At 39.4% G+C, this 18,098-nt stretch overlaps 1 protein-coding gene across 1 annotated transcript; it reads right to left on the reverse strand.

Moving 5' to 3' along the window:
• Window positions 1-1,282: 1,282 nt before the first annotated feature.
• Window positions 1,283-2,593, reverse strand: LOC120914429 (olfactory receptor 6C74-like). Its single transcript, XM_040325124.1, has one exon. The coding sequence runs from the start codon at window positions 2,574-2,576 to the stop codon at window positions 1,608-1,610; it is 969 nt and encodes a 322-aa protein (XP_040181058.1). The 5' UTR covers window positions 2,577-2,593; the 3' UTR covers window positions 1,283-1,607.
• Window positions 2,594-18,098: the final 15,505 nt, after the last annotated feature.

An 18,098-nucleotide genomic window follows, 5' to 3' on the forward strand; every position in this document is an offset into this window, starting at 1 on the left:
AATGTTTTATCTCCTACTGTGTCCACTTTAAGGTGATCCCTTGAGACTCAGCTCTTCAGGGAAGCCTATCCTGCTTTCAGCTAATAACAAAATTTACTAACTCTCCCATCGGTTCATCCCTTACAGTTATTACCTTGGGCCCTCCTAATCCTCTTGTATTGCTGTATTGTCTCCCTTTATTTAAAGTGCTGCACTAAGTGTTGGTGCGATATAAATCCTGTATCATAATAATAATATAATAATAGTCAAATAAAATAGTAATAAACAAACTTCTATTTGTTAAAATGGCTTCCAGATGAGAAAAATCTAACTTGTGTTATGCAAGTGCACTCATCAAAGGTAATTCAGATCATCAATCGAAAATCAAGACATTGACATGGTACTCAAATGAAAAGTTGTTCGGCATTAGTTGAGTCCGTGAAAGCACCATTGATTGCTCGGATAAACAATTTTGATCCATTCTCATCCAAATGTTCAAATGGAAATCTACTGGTTAAGGTCAGCATTAGACCTATTCTAGAGGGGAGAGGGATGCTAGGAGGTAAATTTGGATCATGCTTGGAGCTAAAACATAAAAATATTAATTATATCGTACCAGAAATATATGTACAGAAAACTCCTTAAAAAAATGAAAGAACATCCAGTAATTACACAAGGTATATTTATTTTAAAGTAATCAATTGAAAGTTTATTTTTTGCCTTTACAGTAGCTTTGAATATCAAATATACATAAAAACAAGGAGTTTTATTATAAAGAATATACTTCTATCAGAAGGTAAGGCCATCAGAAACGTTAAATATCTGATATTTGTATAATTTTTTGCTTGTTCTATATTTAAATGTTCTTATTTTAGAAAGACGTCTTCACGCTCAATAAATCTCAACAAAGAAAACCAATAGTAACATTAGGCCTTGTACATGCGATCGGTTAACCAGAGGATAACGGTCTGAAGAACCGTTTTCATCGGTCCAAACCGATCGTGTGTAGGCCCGATAGGTTATGTAACCTTGGGTTAAAAAAAAGCCAACTTGCTTTAAAATTTAACCGATGGATTGCTAACCGATAGGTCAAAACCGATCGTTAGTATGCACAACCATCAGTTAAAAATCCATGCATGCTCAGAATCAAGTCGACGCATGCTTGGAAGCATTGAACTTCATTTTTTTCAGCACGTCGTTGTGTTTTACGTCACCGCGTTCTGACACGATCGGTTATTTAACCAATGGTGTGTAGGCGCGACGGGCCATCAGTCAGCTTCATCGGTTAACCTATGACAACGCTCCGTCGGTCTGTTCTCATTGGATGGACTGATCGTGTGTACGCGGCATTACTTGTTTTACAAAAAACCTTGCTAAACAGTTTGTGCTACATAAAATATGTTTGTTTTGACCACAAGATACCAATGAGATTAAATCTTTTATTTAATAGAAAAAAGCAGTTAGACAACAAAAACTTTAATCTGTTTTGTCTATGCGCTACACAGGTACTCCTATGTAGTTTAATTTGCTTAGTGAGGCTGAATGTCTTTTGTACTTGAAAACATTTATTTATTTATTTAGCTTTCATGACATACGTTTGCCATTTTGGCAAACGTATGTCATGAAAGTTAAATATTTCTTTCTAGCCCATGTGTTTTTCCATACTTGACCCTACACCATCTGAGACATCTTCGAAGAGCTGACATCACATCTTTATTCTTTAAACTGTAGATCAATGGATTTAGCATTGGGACAGCAGCTGTGTTAAAGAGCGAGAAAAACTTTTTTGAGTCTGTAGAAGTTGGTACGATATACTGACAAGTTAGAATCACATAGAGAAGTACAACGACAGTGAGATGGGAGGAACATGTATAAAAGGCTTTACGCCTACCAGTACTGGATGAAATTCTTAATATGGTAGATATAATGAATATGTAGGGAATAAAAGTCAGGAGGAAAGGTAGGAGTGTTGCCACAATTAGCCCTTCCGTAAGGTTCAGAAGTTCCAGAACGGAAGTGTCACTGCAAGTTAGCATTGTAAGTGACGCCATCTCACAAAAGAAATGATTGATTTTGTTGGAGGTATAGCATATAAATCCTGATACAGTGACAGTTGGTGGAATGACCACTACAAAACCCAACACCCAACAGCACATGGCCAGCAGAACACACGTGTTATTGCTCATGATAGTGTGATAACGCAATGGGTTGCAGATGGCCACATAACGATCATAGCTCATAGCTGTCAGTATAAAAAGTTCATGTCCTGTTAGTGATGCAAACATATACATTTGAGCCAAGCAACTAGAATAAGAAATTATTTTGTTTCCTGTAATATGGATAACAAGACTCTTATGCAATGTTATGGTGGAGGAAGACATGTCTGAAATAGACAAGTTGGCTAAGAAAAAGTACATTGGAGTATGGAGATGACGATCAAAGCAGACCAAAAGCAAAATGGTCATGTTACCACCAAGGGTGAGGAGATAAATAAACAAAACGAGAATGAAGATCAGATTCTGAAACTCTTCAATGTCTGAAATTCCAGTTATAATGAAAAAGATGAAGGTGGTGTGATTTGAAGGATTTGTGTACATAGCTGCTTTCTGAAAGACTTAACCTAAAAAAGTTGTGCATGAAAGAATGATTATCACTGAACCATCAGTTTAATGCATATGTATAGGCAACATAAAGAAAGAAAAAACATAGGACATCTCTATAATCCATATACATTTCCATGTTTTGTTCCCCAGTTCATGTCTGTGGACTACAGAACGCCCCTTCCCTCCAAGTTATTGAGTTGATTTGAGGGGGAGGTGTTCTGTACTCCAAATCTGGAGTCTAGGGTGACAAAGCTGATGATCCATAGACACAGTGCAGTGAATACATGTAGTCACCCTAAAGCCTTGTACACACGATCAGACTTCCAACCAACTTTTCTGTGGATTTAGGTCTGAAGGGCGTTGGCCGTGAAATTGTTCTGCATACACACGGCACAACATTTTCAGCCAACATTCACCAAACCCTGTGGTTTTTCAGCTCTTTACCACCACCCTTTGGGCAACTTCTGATGTTGTTGGCTGATGTTTAACCACTTAAGGACCTTGCCTGTTTTTCAGATTTGGTGTTTACAAGATTAAGCCCTGGTTCACACTGGGCTGCGGGAGTGAAGCCGTGCGAGTTCAGCTGAACTCGCACGATTTCACTCCCACCGGCAGTCCCGATTTCGGCCGCGATTTAAGAGACATCTGTGCAGGTTTCTGCACAGATGTCTATGTAAATCGTGGCCCGAAGTCGCAAAAAGTAGTACAGGAACTACTTTTTTAAATCGGTGCAGCGCCGCAGATGCGGCGTCGCACCGATTAGGACAGTATCATTGCCGACAATTGGCGGCAAATGCCGCCGATTTGAGATGCGATTTCACATGTGAAATCGTATCTCAAATCGAAGGAAATCGTACCCAGTGTGAACCTGGGCTTAAACAGGTTTTTTTGCTAGAAAATTACTTAAAACCCCCAAACATTATATATTTTTTTTCTTACACCCTAGAGAATAAAATGGCGATCATTGCAATACTTTTTGTCATACCGTATTTGCGCAGCGGTCTTACAAGCGCACTTTTTTAGGAAAAAATTCACTTTTTTTAATAAAAAAATAAGATAACAGTAAAGTTAGCACAATTTTTTTATATTGTGAAAGATAATGTTACGCTGAGTATTTTACTCAACATGTCACGCTTCAAAATTGTGCCCGCTCGTGGAATGGCGTCAAACTTTTAACCTTAAAAATCTCCATAGGCAAAGTTTAAAAAATTCTATAGGTTGCATATTTTGAGCTACAGAGGAGGTTTAGGGATAGAATTATTGCTCTCGCTCTAACAATCGCGGTGATACCTCACTTGTGTGGTTTGAACACCGTTTTCATATGCGGGCGCTACTCACATATGCGTTCGCTTCTACGTGCAAGCTCGTCGGGACGGGGCGCTTTAAAAAAAAATGTTGTTGTCTTATTTATTTTTATTTATTTTATTAAATTTTACACTAAAAAAATGAGTCACTTTTAAATATAAGATCTGGGGTCAAAAAGACCTCCCATATTCCATATTTAGACTAAAATGCAAAAAAAAAAATCATTTGAAAAAATTACAACAAGATGTCACTTTAGGAAGCATGGGTGGAAGTGACGTTTTGACATCGCTTCCGCCCTGCTATGCTATGGAGACAGGTGAGGGCCATCTTGCCCTCACTCGTATCCCAGCCGAGCAGGGGACGGGACCCGATCGCCTCTGCCGCTGCCGACGGCTCTGGAGATTGGCGGGAGCCTTTCCCGCTGCCGATAACGGTGATCTTGCGGTGAATCCACCGCAGAGACCACCAGCATCGTTTACAGGACCGCTCAAAGAAAAGATGGATATCTGGATTGTGGCAGCAGCTGCTGCCGTTACCGAGATATCCATCTTTAAAGTACCGACGTATATGTACATGAGCGGGTCCTTAAGTGGTTAACATTGGTTCTGAGAATGCGTGTTTGTACATTGGATTTTAGTTGGACAAACTTGCATACACACGATCGGATAAACCGACGTAACAGATTTATTGCCCAACAGTTGGTGAGCATGAACAGCCAACTTTTGTTGTTGTTAATTCAGCCAACAATTGTCTGATGGAGCATACACACAGTCAGATTATCCAACACAACACGTCCATCAGACAATTATGACCATAAAGTTGGATTGTGTGTATGAGGCTTAAGGCAGGAAATATGTTATCGTATGTTGTATCGTTTTTTAGTTATAGTTGTATTGTTTTACAGTACAAAAAAAACACCTAATTAAAAAAAAAAAATTAAAAGATGGCAATAAAAACTGTATTGAAAAGAGAATAGTGATAATAACAATGTAAAAATTTGACACAGTGCACAAATTTTCTATGAAATTCACCTAACTACAGAAACAAGCTATTAATGCGAAACTCAGTTTACCTTTTTTCACAATAATAAAACACTCTTCAGTTAATCTTCTTTGCACACAGGGAAACAAATTAGAATTATAAAATTATGTCCCATTGGAAATCAATAGAGATAGGATCTGGAATATAATTAAATAAATAATAAGTCTAGAAACTGATTTAACTTGAAATCTGTGAATAAATTTAGCCAAACTCAATATCATGCTCAAAGCAGTATTAAACTACAAAACACGTAATATATTGAATCTTAACAATTCTTAGATGTGTTGGCTGCTTTCGTTTTTTTTGTTTTAGGCTGTTGTACCTTTATTTTCACCTGATGATCCAGCAAATAGCATACTTCCGGTCCTAGGGTGTCTCCTCTGTACATGGAGGAGCAACAGAGATTCTTTTTGGACAGAGTAGTATTAGATTCACTAGCAGATTTTAATGGACTTGAGTAATAACTTAAAGCTGGTTCAACAACATTCAGTAAATGAATAAAAGCTGGCTCCACTCCTCTTGGAGGTAAATTGTTTATATCAACCCTCTAACTGGTACTTTTGCTGGACAGCTTGTTCTGTTAAAGGAAATAAAAGACTTACCAGGTAGCAATAAAGGAAAAAAGACAAATAAATAATGCAGCCACTACATTTATGGATTGGTAAACTGCAATATAAGTGTGTACATTTTTGTTTCTGGGTTTAATACTGCTTTAAATGTTCTATCATTACCTATACAAGATAGATAGATAGATAGATAGATAGATAGATAGATAGATAGATAGATAGATAGATAGATAGATAGATAGATAGATAGATAGATAGATAGATAGATAGATAGATAGATACTATAGATAGATACTATAGATAGATAGATAGATAGATACTATAGATAGATAGATAGATAGATAGATAGATACTATAGATAGATACTATAGATAGATAGATAGATAGATAGATAGATAGATAGATAGATAGATAGATAGATAGATAGATAGATAGATAGATAGACAGTTAAGTCGTTTTTTTTTAACTGGAGGGTGAAACTTATACACTAAACACAAACCCAGGTAGATAGAAGACATAGAAACTGCATGCACATATTGTTCTTAGTTGGACCTAAACCCAACAATTCAGCCCTACAAGACAACAATGTCAATTTCTTAGCCACCATATTGGTTAACAACAGTCTTACCTATTTGGTGGGATGCTGTTTTGCGCTCTTGTTCTTTGGGAAAGCTTATCTTTTTATGCTAATTTTAACAAATTGTCAGGTACAGTGTCCAAAAGCATGCATAGTAAAATTGTTCACATGCTAAAATTTATGGTGATGAAAATCTGAATTTTAGTAATGTTCCTAGATTCGTAATGGCCCTCTGCACATCTGGTATGTATGCATTTACCATACTGAGGACAGAAATACATTATTTTACACCTGGTCCTATTTATATACTGTACACCACCTATATCTGTGTACATTGAAGCTTTGTTAGTACTAATTAGCACATTTGCTACAAACATAACTCCCTTGGTACTCTGCAGCAAATGTTTACCTTTAAGGATGTTGGTTTGAAGTAATAATTAGCGCTTAATTGTATGTATACATCAGTTTAATTAGTTTGTTAAAAATTTAGTGTTTAGTATATAGTACATAGTTTGTTGTCTGATGCTACTGACTGATTTTGTTGTAAATCTTTTTAATTTTGCTGTAAACACATTTTTTACATTTTCTACAAGGAAAAAAACAATCCTCAGAACCTTTAGGCCGGGTTCACACCTATGCGAATTGGTTGCAGCTTAAACCGCATCCAATTTGCATAACATTATAAAATACATTCATTTCAATTAGGCTGGTTCACATATGTGCGACGTGTGTTTTCTAGGCATTGCGGTGTGGCTCAGATGCGAATTCAGGCCCATTATCTTCTATGGGCACGCATCTGATTCGCACATGTGTTGCGTTCTGAACAGGGATCATGAGGAGTATTTTAAATAAAAAAACGGCATGGGTTCCCCTCCATGAGCATACCAGGCCCTTAGGTCTGGTATGGATTTTAACAGGAACCCCTACGCCAAAAAAAATGTGTGGGGGTCTCCCCAAAATCCATACCAGACCCGATCCGAGCATGCAGCCCGGCCGGTCAGTAAAGGGGGTGGGGACGAGCGAGTGCCCCCCCTCCTGAACCGTACCAGGCCGCATGCCCTCAACATGGGGGGTGGGTGCTTTGGGGTGGGGGGGTGGGGGGGCCCTGGGCCCCGGGCCCCCCACCCCAAAGAACCCTGTCCCCATGTTGAGGAGGACAGGGCCTCTTCCTGACAACCCTGGCCATTGGTTGTCGGGGTCTGCGGGCGGGGGGCTTATTGGAATCCGGGAGCCCCCTCTAATAACAGGGCCCCCAGATCCCAGCCCCCACCCTATGTGAATGAGTATGGGGTACATCGTACCCCTACCCATTCACCTGGTGGAAGAAAAATGTCAATAATTATTTATTAGGCAGCTCCGGGGGTCTTCTTCTGAATTCGGGGGTCTCTTGTGACTCTCCAGCCTCTTCTCCCGCTCTCCGGTGCCTTCTCTGTGCTCTACGGTTCTCCTCCCGCTCTCCGGTGATTTCTTCCTTCTGCCAGGCACCACTGCTATCTTCTTGTAGCTCTTTTACTAGCGGGGGCCCGGTCTTCCTCGTCGCCTTCTTCCCTCTTCTCTTCTTGAGATGTTGACTCAATGCTTCCCCCCGCTGTAGTGCCGGTTGCACGGTGCGCAATGATTTATTTAGGCACCCGGTGACCACGCCCCCATATGACCTCACAGTCCCATCATTCCCCGGATCTGTGAGGTCATACAGTGTATACAGTGCATTCACAATTTTTTTATATAGGAATTTTTCACTTTTTTGGAGATTTTTACACCGGAAATTGTTTGTCTGTTACATAATTATTTATGCTCATTTCTTGCAGCAGAAATTTGTCAGCATTTTGTGCTTTGTCATTAGAGTTATTTGCACTTTGTGGATTTGCACATTTGATTGCACTCAGCACTTTATATTATTATTAGTATTATTTATTTATTAGCAAGCGCCATAACACTCCCCATATTTCAATAATTAATAAATATGATTAATAAATAATGATGCGCTAAAACCAACCCTAGTGCAGTACACAGTGTGATAAAAAGGTAAAAAATAAATCCTTAAAAATGTACACTACTCCATGCACCAATGTGCAAAATGGTACGATAAAGTATACATCGTGAACAGAACACTGCTGGTAGTGTCACTCGGCTCCTCCCCCTACGTGTTACGTCACATGCCATGTGAACCCATGAATAAGTCACGTGGCGTGTGACGTAACGCATAGGGGGAGGAGCAGAGTGACGCTACCAGTGGTGTTCTGATCGTATTAGAAGCTGAGTCAGGAGATCGCTCCACTGAGCTGAGTTATGCGCTTCTGATTCTCTGGCTAAATGTATTTGCACATTGGTTCACGACATATATAGTTTATCGTACGATTTTGCACATTGGTGCAAGGAGTAGTGTACATTTTTAAGGATTTATTTATACCTTTTTCATCACAGTGTACTGCACTAGGGTTGGTTTTAGCGCATCATTATTTATTCATTATTTGCTCTTTTGGTTTCCAGATTACCATTGAATGGTCACAGCTGTTACCATTTATTTATCCTTTGTTTGTTTTCACTTGAATTTGCACTGTAATAGCGCTTATATATCTACACATTTTAATAAATATAATTATTACTAGTCATACAACATTAGAATTCTACAATAGCTTGTGGGCGGAGCATTCGCCCGGAAATGTAAGATTGCATCGTACAGTTTAGCTGCTTTATCGAATCTTCTTAGAACATTCGACAGACACCATAAGCCTTCAATTTGACCTTAATTTTTTTCGGATTTTCGAACAAATGCATTTTTTTTAACAAAACAAAATAAATAAAAATTAATTTTGGGAGTAACTAAATAAATGTTTTTTTTCTGAGGAAAACGAAATTCTGAAACAAAATATTTCAGTGTGCACATGTCTACTTACTATTACTTTCCACCCTGAATGCCGTTTGATTGGCTATTCGATATCATATCATTTCTCTTTTCCAAATATTCAGTAGCTGCCTTTAAGGTACACAACTTTGTTTCCGGCTTTTAAAGGGTACAAATTTGATGTATGTACTTGATTGTACACTGCTCAAAAAAATGAAAAAGGAACACTTTTGAATCGGAACTCCTGGGATATTGATCTGGTCAGTTAAGTAGCAGAGGGGGAGGGTTGTATACAGAGGGGGTTGTTAATCAGTTTGAGCTGCTTTGCTGTTAATTGAAATTAACAGCAGATGCACTAGATGTGCAACAATGAGACGACCTCCAAAACAGGAATGTTTTTTCAGGGGGAGGTGTCTGACATTTTTTTTCCCTACTCATCTTTTCTGACTTGGACCCTATAAAGGTTGCACAGGCAGTCCAACTCCTCCAGGATGGCGCATCAATACGTGTCATTGCCAGAAGGTTTCTCCCAGCACAGTCTCAAGAGCATGGAGGAGATTCCAGGAGACAGGCAGTTACTCTAAGAGAGCTGGACAGAGCCGTAGAAGGTCCTTAACCCATCAGCAGGACCAGTATCTGCTCCTTTGTGCAAGGAGGAACAGGATGAGCACTGTCAGAGCCCTACAAAATGACCTCCAGCAGGCCACTGGTGTGAATGTCTCTGACCAAACAATCAGAAACAGATTTTATGGGGTGGACTGAGGGCCCGATGTCCTCTAGTGTGCTCTGTGCTCACTGCCGGACACTGTAGAGCTCGATTGGCATTTTCAATTGAACACCAGAATTGGCAGGTCCGCCACTGGTGCCCCATGCTTTTCACAGATGAGAGCAGGTTCACCCTGAGCATATGTGACAGGCGTGAAAGGGCCTGGAGAAGCCGTGGAGAACTTTATGCCGCCTGTAACATTGCTCAGCATGACCGGTTTGGTGGTGGGTCAGTGATGATCTGGGGAGGCATATCCATGGAGGGACGCACAGATCTCTACAGGCTACACAATGGCACCCTGACTGCCATTAGGTATCAGGATGAAATCCTTGGACCCATTGTCAGACCCTACGTTGGTGCAGTGAATCATGGGTTTCTCCTGGTGCACGACAATGCCCAGCCTCATGTGGCGAGAGCATGCAGCCAGTTCCTGGAGGATGAAGAAATTGATACCATTGAATGGCCCCCATGCTCACCGGACCTAAATCCAAAAGAACACCTCTTGGACATTATGTTTTGGTCCATCTGGTGCCGCCAGGTTGCACCTCAGTCTGTTCAGGAGCTCAGTGATGCTCTGGTCCAGATCTGGGAGGAAATACCCCAGGACACCATCTGTCGTCTCATTAGGAGCATGCCCCGATGTTGTTCGGCATGCATACAAGCACTTGGGGGCCATACAAACTACTGAGGACCATTTTGAGTTGTTACAATGAAATTTCAGCAAAATGGACTAGCTTTTTGCATAATTTTTTCACTTTTATTTTTGGGGTGTCTTTGAATTCAGCCCTCTGTAGGTGGATAATTTTCATTTCCATCAAATTATGTGTCTTCCTTTCATTCCTAACACATTACCCAGTCCATATCAGTATAGATATCCAGCATAAGATTTTTGTTTGTTGAGATCTGATATATTTTCAAAGTGTTCCTTTAATTTTTTTGAGCAGTGTATTTACTGAAATTGGTGATATACCGTGTTTTTGTACACCATTTTTTATTATGCTTGGTTATGATTGAATACGTTTTTGTACCCACTTTTGGACCATTGTATTTCACGGTCAATTTGACTTTCTTTTTGATGATACTTACCATGGAATTGTTTATTTGTTAACCAAGCTTTTTCTCAAATAAAAAAATAATAATGCATTGTCAGAAACAGTTCCCAACTTTACTAAATATGTGTTTTTGTTTGTGTCTGTGTCCCTTTTACTTTTAATTTAGACAGGGTTTTATCTGGAAGTCTGTTAATTTTCACTGAACAATAAAAGAGAATTGCTCAGAGCTGGATTAACTCTGTGTGGCAAGACTGGGCACAGATGATAGGAAATCTCATTCTCTACATTGTGACATAAAAAAATGGCTTTACATCCACTTTAAGATACCACTTGCCAGTCTGATTAGTCAAGACAGAGCAAGGGTGGTCTGTATGTAATAACTATTCTCTATTTTACTATTTTTTTTATAATTTTTGCTCAATTTATTTTAATTAAATGTTCTTTTATATTATATTACTTTTCTTTGATCAAGGATTTTTTTTAACACACTGTGACCACAGTAATACAGTGTTACCATATTATCACTGTACTACTCTGTAGAAGTGATTAGGTTTTTATTTATTTTTACACATTATGATTGTTTATACCAATGAATTTCATTGTTATAAGCAACAATTTGTATTGAATGAAACTGATTCATTCAGCATATTTTGTTCTGATTAGCCTTGATTGACCAAAGCTATTCACATGGTATTGTTAGGACCTGGGCTTGAACCTAGGACCTCTGGTGTGTCTGGTAGTGACTCTTCTTGCTGAGCCATCTGGAATGCTGGACAGCTCCTTGGACAGTTCTTCGGATAGTTCCTTGAATGATCTTGTCTTGAATCTTGTTTGCCTTGAACCTTGAACCCTTTTGCTCCTCCCATGAACCTCCTATAAAAGCCATGTCCCTGCACTTCCTGGTTGCCAGAATATTGTGCCTTCACCAGCCAATATCTTGCTCCTGTCTCTCTTGCTGCAGACCGATCTTTGCTACCATTCGCTACCGACTTTTGGCTCGTCCACCGACTATGCTTCTGCTGAATCCCAACCTGCAACTATCTGTTACCGACTTTTGGCTCGTTCCCCGGCTACGATTCTGCTTGATCCCTACCTGTTATATCTGCTTCCGGACCCCGGCTTGCTCACCTCCTGGTGGGGCTATCATGAGGACTGCGACCTGGCACTAACACGCAGCAAAGCCCATCTCCACCATCAGGAGCTCTGGTGAATACTGGTTAGTGCTTAGACCCCGCACCTCAGGTGAATCCGTGTCATCAGCCAGGGTGACCTGTGTGAATATCCGCTCTGCTGCTATAGCTACTGGCCTCTGAGCCTGACTCCAGACAGTGACAGGTATAGATGGGCTGTAATTGGCCCTGTCTGTACCATGTGATCACTTTGACCAATCACAGCTAGCAACACAATTTTGCACAATGATTGGCATGAAAGGAAGCCATCCAGTGTTTACAATTGTCATGTGATCTGCTGTGATTGGTCACGTCATAATGATCACATGACACAGGCAGTGGGCCGGTATATAAATCAGTCATTGGCTGTGTCGGTGGCTTTTTTGACAAATTGCATCCCTGTGCAACCCCGTGGCTGCGTGAGTGGTGCCTTCTGAGAGGACTTCATATGATGTTCACTCAGAAGTAGGAAAGTTAAATATTCTTAGTCTATAGATGTGATGACCGAATATTCTGTTTGTGTGAATGAGGTCTTGGGGCTCATTCATATGGATGCTGTGGCCTTATATGGTGTGAATCAACATTTATTTTACATGGCTGGAGCTGTGTGCAGGCAGCCTATGTTACTCTATGGCGACTCAGCAGCTGTACAAACACAGCCGCAGGACCTGTCATAATAAAAAACCTATGGCTGTGTTTGTACTGCCGCTGTGTCCCCATGGAGTAAAGCCTTGTACACACCAGTATTTTTTTTTTGTACAACCCATCGGGCTAATCGGGAAAAAACCTGACAGTTTAGGAAGAGACCCTGTACTAACTATCCAATGTTAGTACATCAACCTCCCCTGCTGTGCTATTGTGTTCTGACAGGGGGTTGGCCCCCCTGCCAGAACACTCCGGTCAGCTCTCTCTGCCATTGGCTAAAAGCGCTGATCGGGAGTCGATTGGCAGACCTTTTTTGCAGTCATGCCCCTTAGACAGAAGTCGATCGAATGGCCAGCTTCTGTCAGACTGTATCCAGTACACACGGGCTGAATGTCGGCAGATTTCTATTGAACCGGCTGATACCGTCTGACATTCAGCCCATATGTACTAGGCTTAACAGATGGCTACAGCTGAACAAACTGCTCATTCACACTGTATGGGCCAGAGAACATGTGTGAATGAGCCCTTAATTATGTGGTTTTAATTTTTATGTAGCGCTACCCCCTCAGGAGCCGCTGATTGTTTTGGGATCGGCGTATTAAGTTACCTCTATGTGTTGTCTAGGGGTGAAGGTAGTGAGTAGAGCAATAAGCGAATGTCCAATTCGTAGATAAGGTTTTCTGAATGCTTTATTTCTTGGCCCAACACGACCAACATCAACTTGAGGTAGACAGAAAAGGGTGATGAAGTAAAGGAACTTTGCGGTATCAGGCTTTGGATAGAAGGAAAGCAATCCTGCTTTCCGCAGTAATACAGTTCGTCGCCACTCCAGCCAGAGTGGGTGAAGTGCCCCCGGACAGACCCCTGCCACAGGCCTGGCAGCCGGAGTGCCACTTTAAGGTTGCTGGGAGAAACAGGCCTCTGCCACAGACCTGACTCAGATGAGATCTCTGCCACAGGCCTAGTACTTGGATGAGCTAAATGATTGAGCAAGTCCTCCCAGTAATTAGCGTTAGGGTCACCGGTTGACAGTGCAAGTGTACCTGTCAATGTTCCGGTCACCAGATCCCCGATGGTTCGTTCAAGCCGACCCCCCACCGGTCCCTGCACAAAACGACATTTCTAAAGGGAAAAAAAGTAATTTAAAACTACTTGCGGCTATAATGAATTGTCGGGTCCCAGCAATACAGATAAAAGTCATTGAAAAAAAAGTCATGGGTAAATGGAGACGAAACAACAAACCAAAATAAAAACAAATGGGTGGGGGTCCCCCCCAAATTCCATATCAGGCCCTTCAGGTCTGGTATGGGTATTAAGGGGAACCCTGCGCCAATTTAAAAAAAAATGGTGTAGGGGTCGCCCTCAATATCCATACCAGACCCTTCAGGTACCCCGTTACCAACTCACATAGGGGCGGGCCGGGATGTGGGGTTCCCCTTTGTTAAAGGGGGCTTCCAGATTCCAATAAGCCCCCCGCCCGCAGACCCCCACAACCACCGGGCAAGGTTTGTGGGGATGAGGCCCTTGTTGGGGGCATGTGGCCTGGTATGGTTCAGGAGGGCCTGGTAATGGACCCCCAGTCCATTACCAAAGGGCCTGGTAATGGACTGGGGGGGTAACCCGTGACGTTTTTGTTTAACCCCCCTGGCGGTAAACCCAAGCGTGACTCGGGGTTGATTTTTTATGCTAGGATCGGTAACCCCGAGTCACGCTCGGGGTGGACGTGCAGAGTGTGCAGCGGCGCGGTTTACCTTCTCGCTGGATCCACAGGCAAGTTACTCACCTTGTCCCTGGATCCAGCGATGCCACCCCGCTGTGTGAGCGAGCGGGTCCTCCTCGCTCGATTCACAGTCTCCGTGTGCCGCCGATCTCCGTTCCCTGCGATGTTACGACGCACGGGAGCGGAGAACGGCGCCAAATTCAAAAAAGTAAACAAACACTTTACATACAGTATACTGTAATCTTATAGATTACAGTACTGTATGTAAAAAATACACACCCCCCTTGTCCCTAGTGGTCTGTCCAGTGTCATACATGTTCTTTTATAAAAATAAAAAATGTAATTTCTGCCTAAAAACTGTAGATTGTCCAAAAGTGTCCCTTTATGTCAAAAATGGTTTTAGATCAGCTAGAAAACAGCGATAATAAATTATAATCACTTGCAGAAATGTGCGATAGCGATTTGTGGGGAAATTTGTCATAAAAAAATAATAATAATGACAGCGACAATTCTGCAACTGAGCAAATTTCAGTGATTTTGAGTTGATTACATTATTGAATAATTGTTATTTTAATTATATTATTACTTGCTATAATTATTTATAATTATTTATTATATTATAATTTAAAATTTTGTTTTTAAAAAAATGTCATACCCGGGATGCCTATTAGATTCTTGTTTGGTCAGATTTAAGTGAGTTATTCCTAAAAATTACAGGCCTACAGTATAAAACACCAAATTTCCTTGCAAATAATTGTACCGCTTTCAGCATGTTTTTTCAGACAGAATCATACCGCCAGGGAGGTTAATTACTTTTATCTGTATTGCAGGGACCTGACAATTCATTATAGCCACGAGTAGTTTTAAATTACTATTTTTCTTTTAGAAATGTCATTTTGTGCAGGGACTGTTCTAAACACAGGAAAAATGTGCCACTTTACAGGCATACTATAGACACCCCCAGGTAAGAAATTGAAAGGAATATTTCACATTTATTGTTTCACTTTAAGCATTATTAAAGTCACTTAAAGTCACTTTTTAAAGTCACTTGCATTGATACCTGTCCCCTGGGGCAGGACCCAGATTCCCAAACACTTTTTATGACAATAACTTGCATATTAACCTTTAAAATTATCACTTTTGATTTTTCACGTTCGTGTCCCATAGACTTTAACGGTGTTCGCATGTTCGAACCATTTTTTTGCCTGTTCGCATGTTCTGCTGCGAACCGAACCGTGGGGCAGTTCGGCTCATCCCTACATTGAATGAGATACACCACATTACTAAGGGCACAGCTGTATGATCCTATATTGTTGAAGATTTTTTTGTTGCATGTATGTCACATTTGGTGATTTCATGTGGTTGTAAAGTTTGAAGTGCATATTGTTGCAAGGCTTATTGTTATTTCAGAATCTTTGCTAAGTGTCGCTTGGACAAGAACAAGAAAGTAGATGTCCCAAATAATTGTCCTAAAGATCTGAGCTATTTTAATAAAATATTTAAAGAAAAATTCTGTGAGCGCTCTGTGTTACAGTTGACATTCATGTTTTAGAATGTTGTTAGCATTCGAAATATCTATGATAAAATTTCTGACCCAAGTGGAGAAAATACTCAATTTTATTTAATTTTTCTAAAAGATGTCACACAAATATTACAAAAGTATTACATATTTTTTAAAATATATAATATATATATATATATATATATATATATATATATATATATATATATATATATATATATATATATGTATATATATATATATATATACTGTATATATATATATATATATATATATATATATATATACTGGTGTGTGTATGTGTATATATATATATATATATATATATATAAAAGTTAAAGTAAAGAAAACGGTTTCAGCATGCCCATAATTTTTTTCCTAAAGGCTGATTTTACATCTTTGTTTTTCAGGCTGTAGATCAGTGGATTCAACATAGGTACAGCAGCAGTGTTAAACATAGAGAAGAGCTTATTGGAGTTCACATTATTGGAGGTTGGCCTTAAATACTGGCAAATCAAAGTAACATAGAGTAAAATGACCACTGTAAGGTGTGAGGAACAGGTGTAGAAGGCTTTCTGTCTACCAGTGCTGTTACGGATCTTTAATATAGTTACAATTATATAACTGTAAGTAAGGAAAGTAAGAAAAGGTGGACAGGTTGCATCAAAAAGCCCACCAAAATAAATTGACAGATCTAAGTAATAAGAGTAGACACATATATGTTTTTCAAGAAGCAGAGGGTCACAGAAGAAGTGATCTATCTCCATAGACAGGTGACAACTGACCAACAAAAAGTTAACAAGAATGGGGAGAACTTCAATGAACCCTAACAGCCAAAAAATGGTGGCCAAAAGAGCACAGGTTCTATGATTCATAATCACATGATAATTTAAGGGATTACATATGGCTACATAACGATCATAACTCATGGCTGTCAAAATAAAAAGTTCATCACTTGTGAGTGAGGCAAAAACATACATCTGTGTGAGGCAGCCAACAAAAGAGATTGTTCTATCTCCCAAAATAAAATTAGTGATCACTCTGTGTAGAGTGGTTGTAGAGCAACACATGTCCAGGATGGACAAATTGGCCAGAAAGAAGTACATGGGAGTGTGGAGATGATTGTCTATACAGACCAGTAGAAGAATGGTCATGTTAGCAGCAAGAGTCACAAGAAAAATAAGTAGGACTAGAAGAAAAACTAAAACTTGCAGTTCTGGAATATTTGAAATTCCTTTAATAATTAAATATTTGGTACTGGAATTATTTAAATACATGACATAGTTCTCTGAATAAAATATCTTTAGAAATATAGTTATGCGTTGTACTTCAAAAGTCAAAAAAGTGAAACACTTGACCCTTATATACAAAGAGAGCAATGGACAAAGAGAAGAGTCAATGCATTAAATAAATTATCTGTTTTCTAGCTGTACCCAATAGGTGAGATTTGATTGGTTGCTATGGATAACTGTTCATCATTGTTTAATTAGGATTACTGATGTCTTCTAAGGTGGCCTCTACAAAATTATCACTGCAAATACATATTATGCCACACATGCTTAATTAATAGCTCATAAAAACATTTCATATTCTTTCACAGTTTTTTCTTCAGTTGCAAGATTGTTATGGCATGGAGATATCCAATATAGGCACAAGAGGAGATATCCAAAAGTTGCTCTGTAGCTCCAGAGTTGCTGACATATAGAACCTGTTTTACTCAATATATTTTAGCTTTTTGAATGCCAAATCACATGAAGATACAATAAATAAATAGAAAATTGCTTTTCATGTGAATATAGTTTACAATTCTTTAAGTGAAGATTATGTAAGCCTTTAGTAAATCATCCCCAAAGTATCTGTGTTATGAAAGTTCTATATGTGTCTGTGACTTACTTGCATTTAATCAGCAATAGAAAAAGATGGACTCATCAGTAACTAATGTACTACTACAAAGAAAGTGCAGTGCAGGAGGAAGTGCAAAAAGTTGGAGCGTATTTATAAAAAAAAAAAAAATGCATAGCTATCCATCCAGCAAAACTGCATGTACTTTCATGTGAATAAATCTGCATTTTTTAATTATTATATATTTTTTTTGTATAATGTATAAAGTTTTGGCTTTTGGGTAAAGTGAATGTTCTATAGCGAACTTTGATTCAAGTGATGATATAAGTTTCAAAGTTTATTGTGAATATTGGCTCATCCGTCAATGAAAAATGAATGTTGTTAATAAATTGTTCTTAGGGTAGTTTCTCTTCTGAGCCAGGGTTCTTCAGGAATTATTTTTAGAATGGAATGTTCTTAGAGTATG

Source organism: Rana temporaria, chromosome 9 (assembly GCF_905171775.1).
Source record: "Rana temporaria chromosome 9, aRanTem1.1, whole genome shotgun sequence".
Taxonomy (NCBI): Eukaryota; Metazoa; Chordata; class Amphibia; order Anura; family Ranidae; genus Rana; species Rana temporaria.

Bases quoted from the DNA above. Each gene is read 5' to 3' on its own strand.
- LOC120914429 (XM_040325124.1), bottom strand. From the start codon at position 2,576: ATGTACACAAATCCTTCAAATCACACCACCTTCATCTTTTTCATTATA.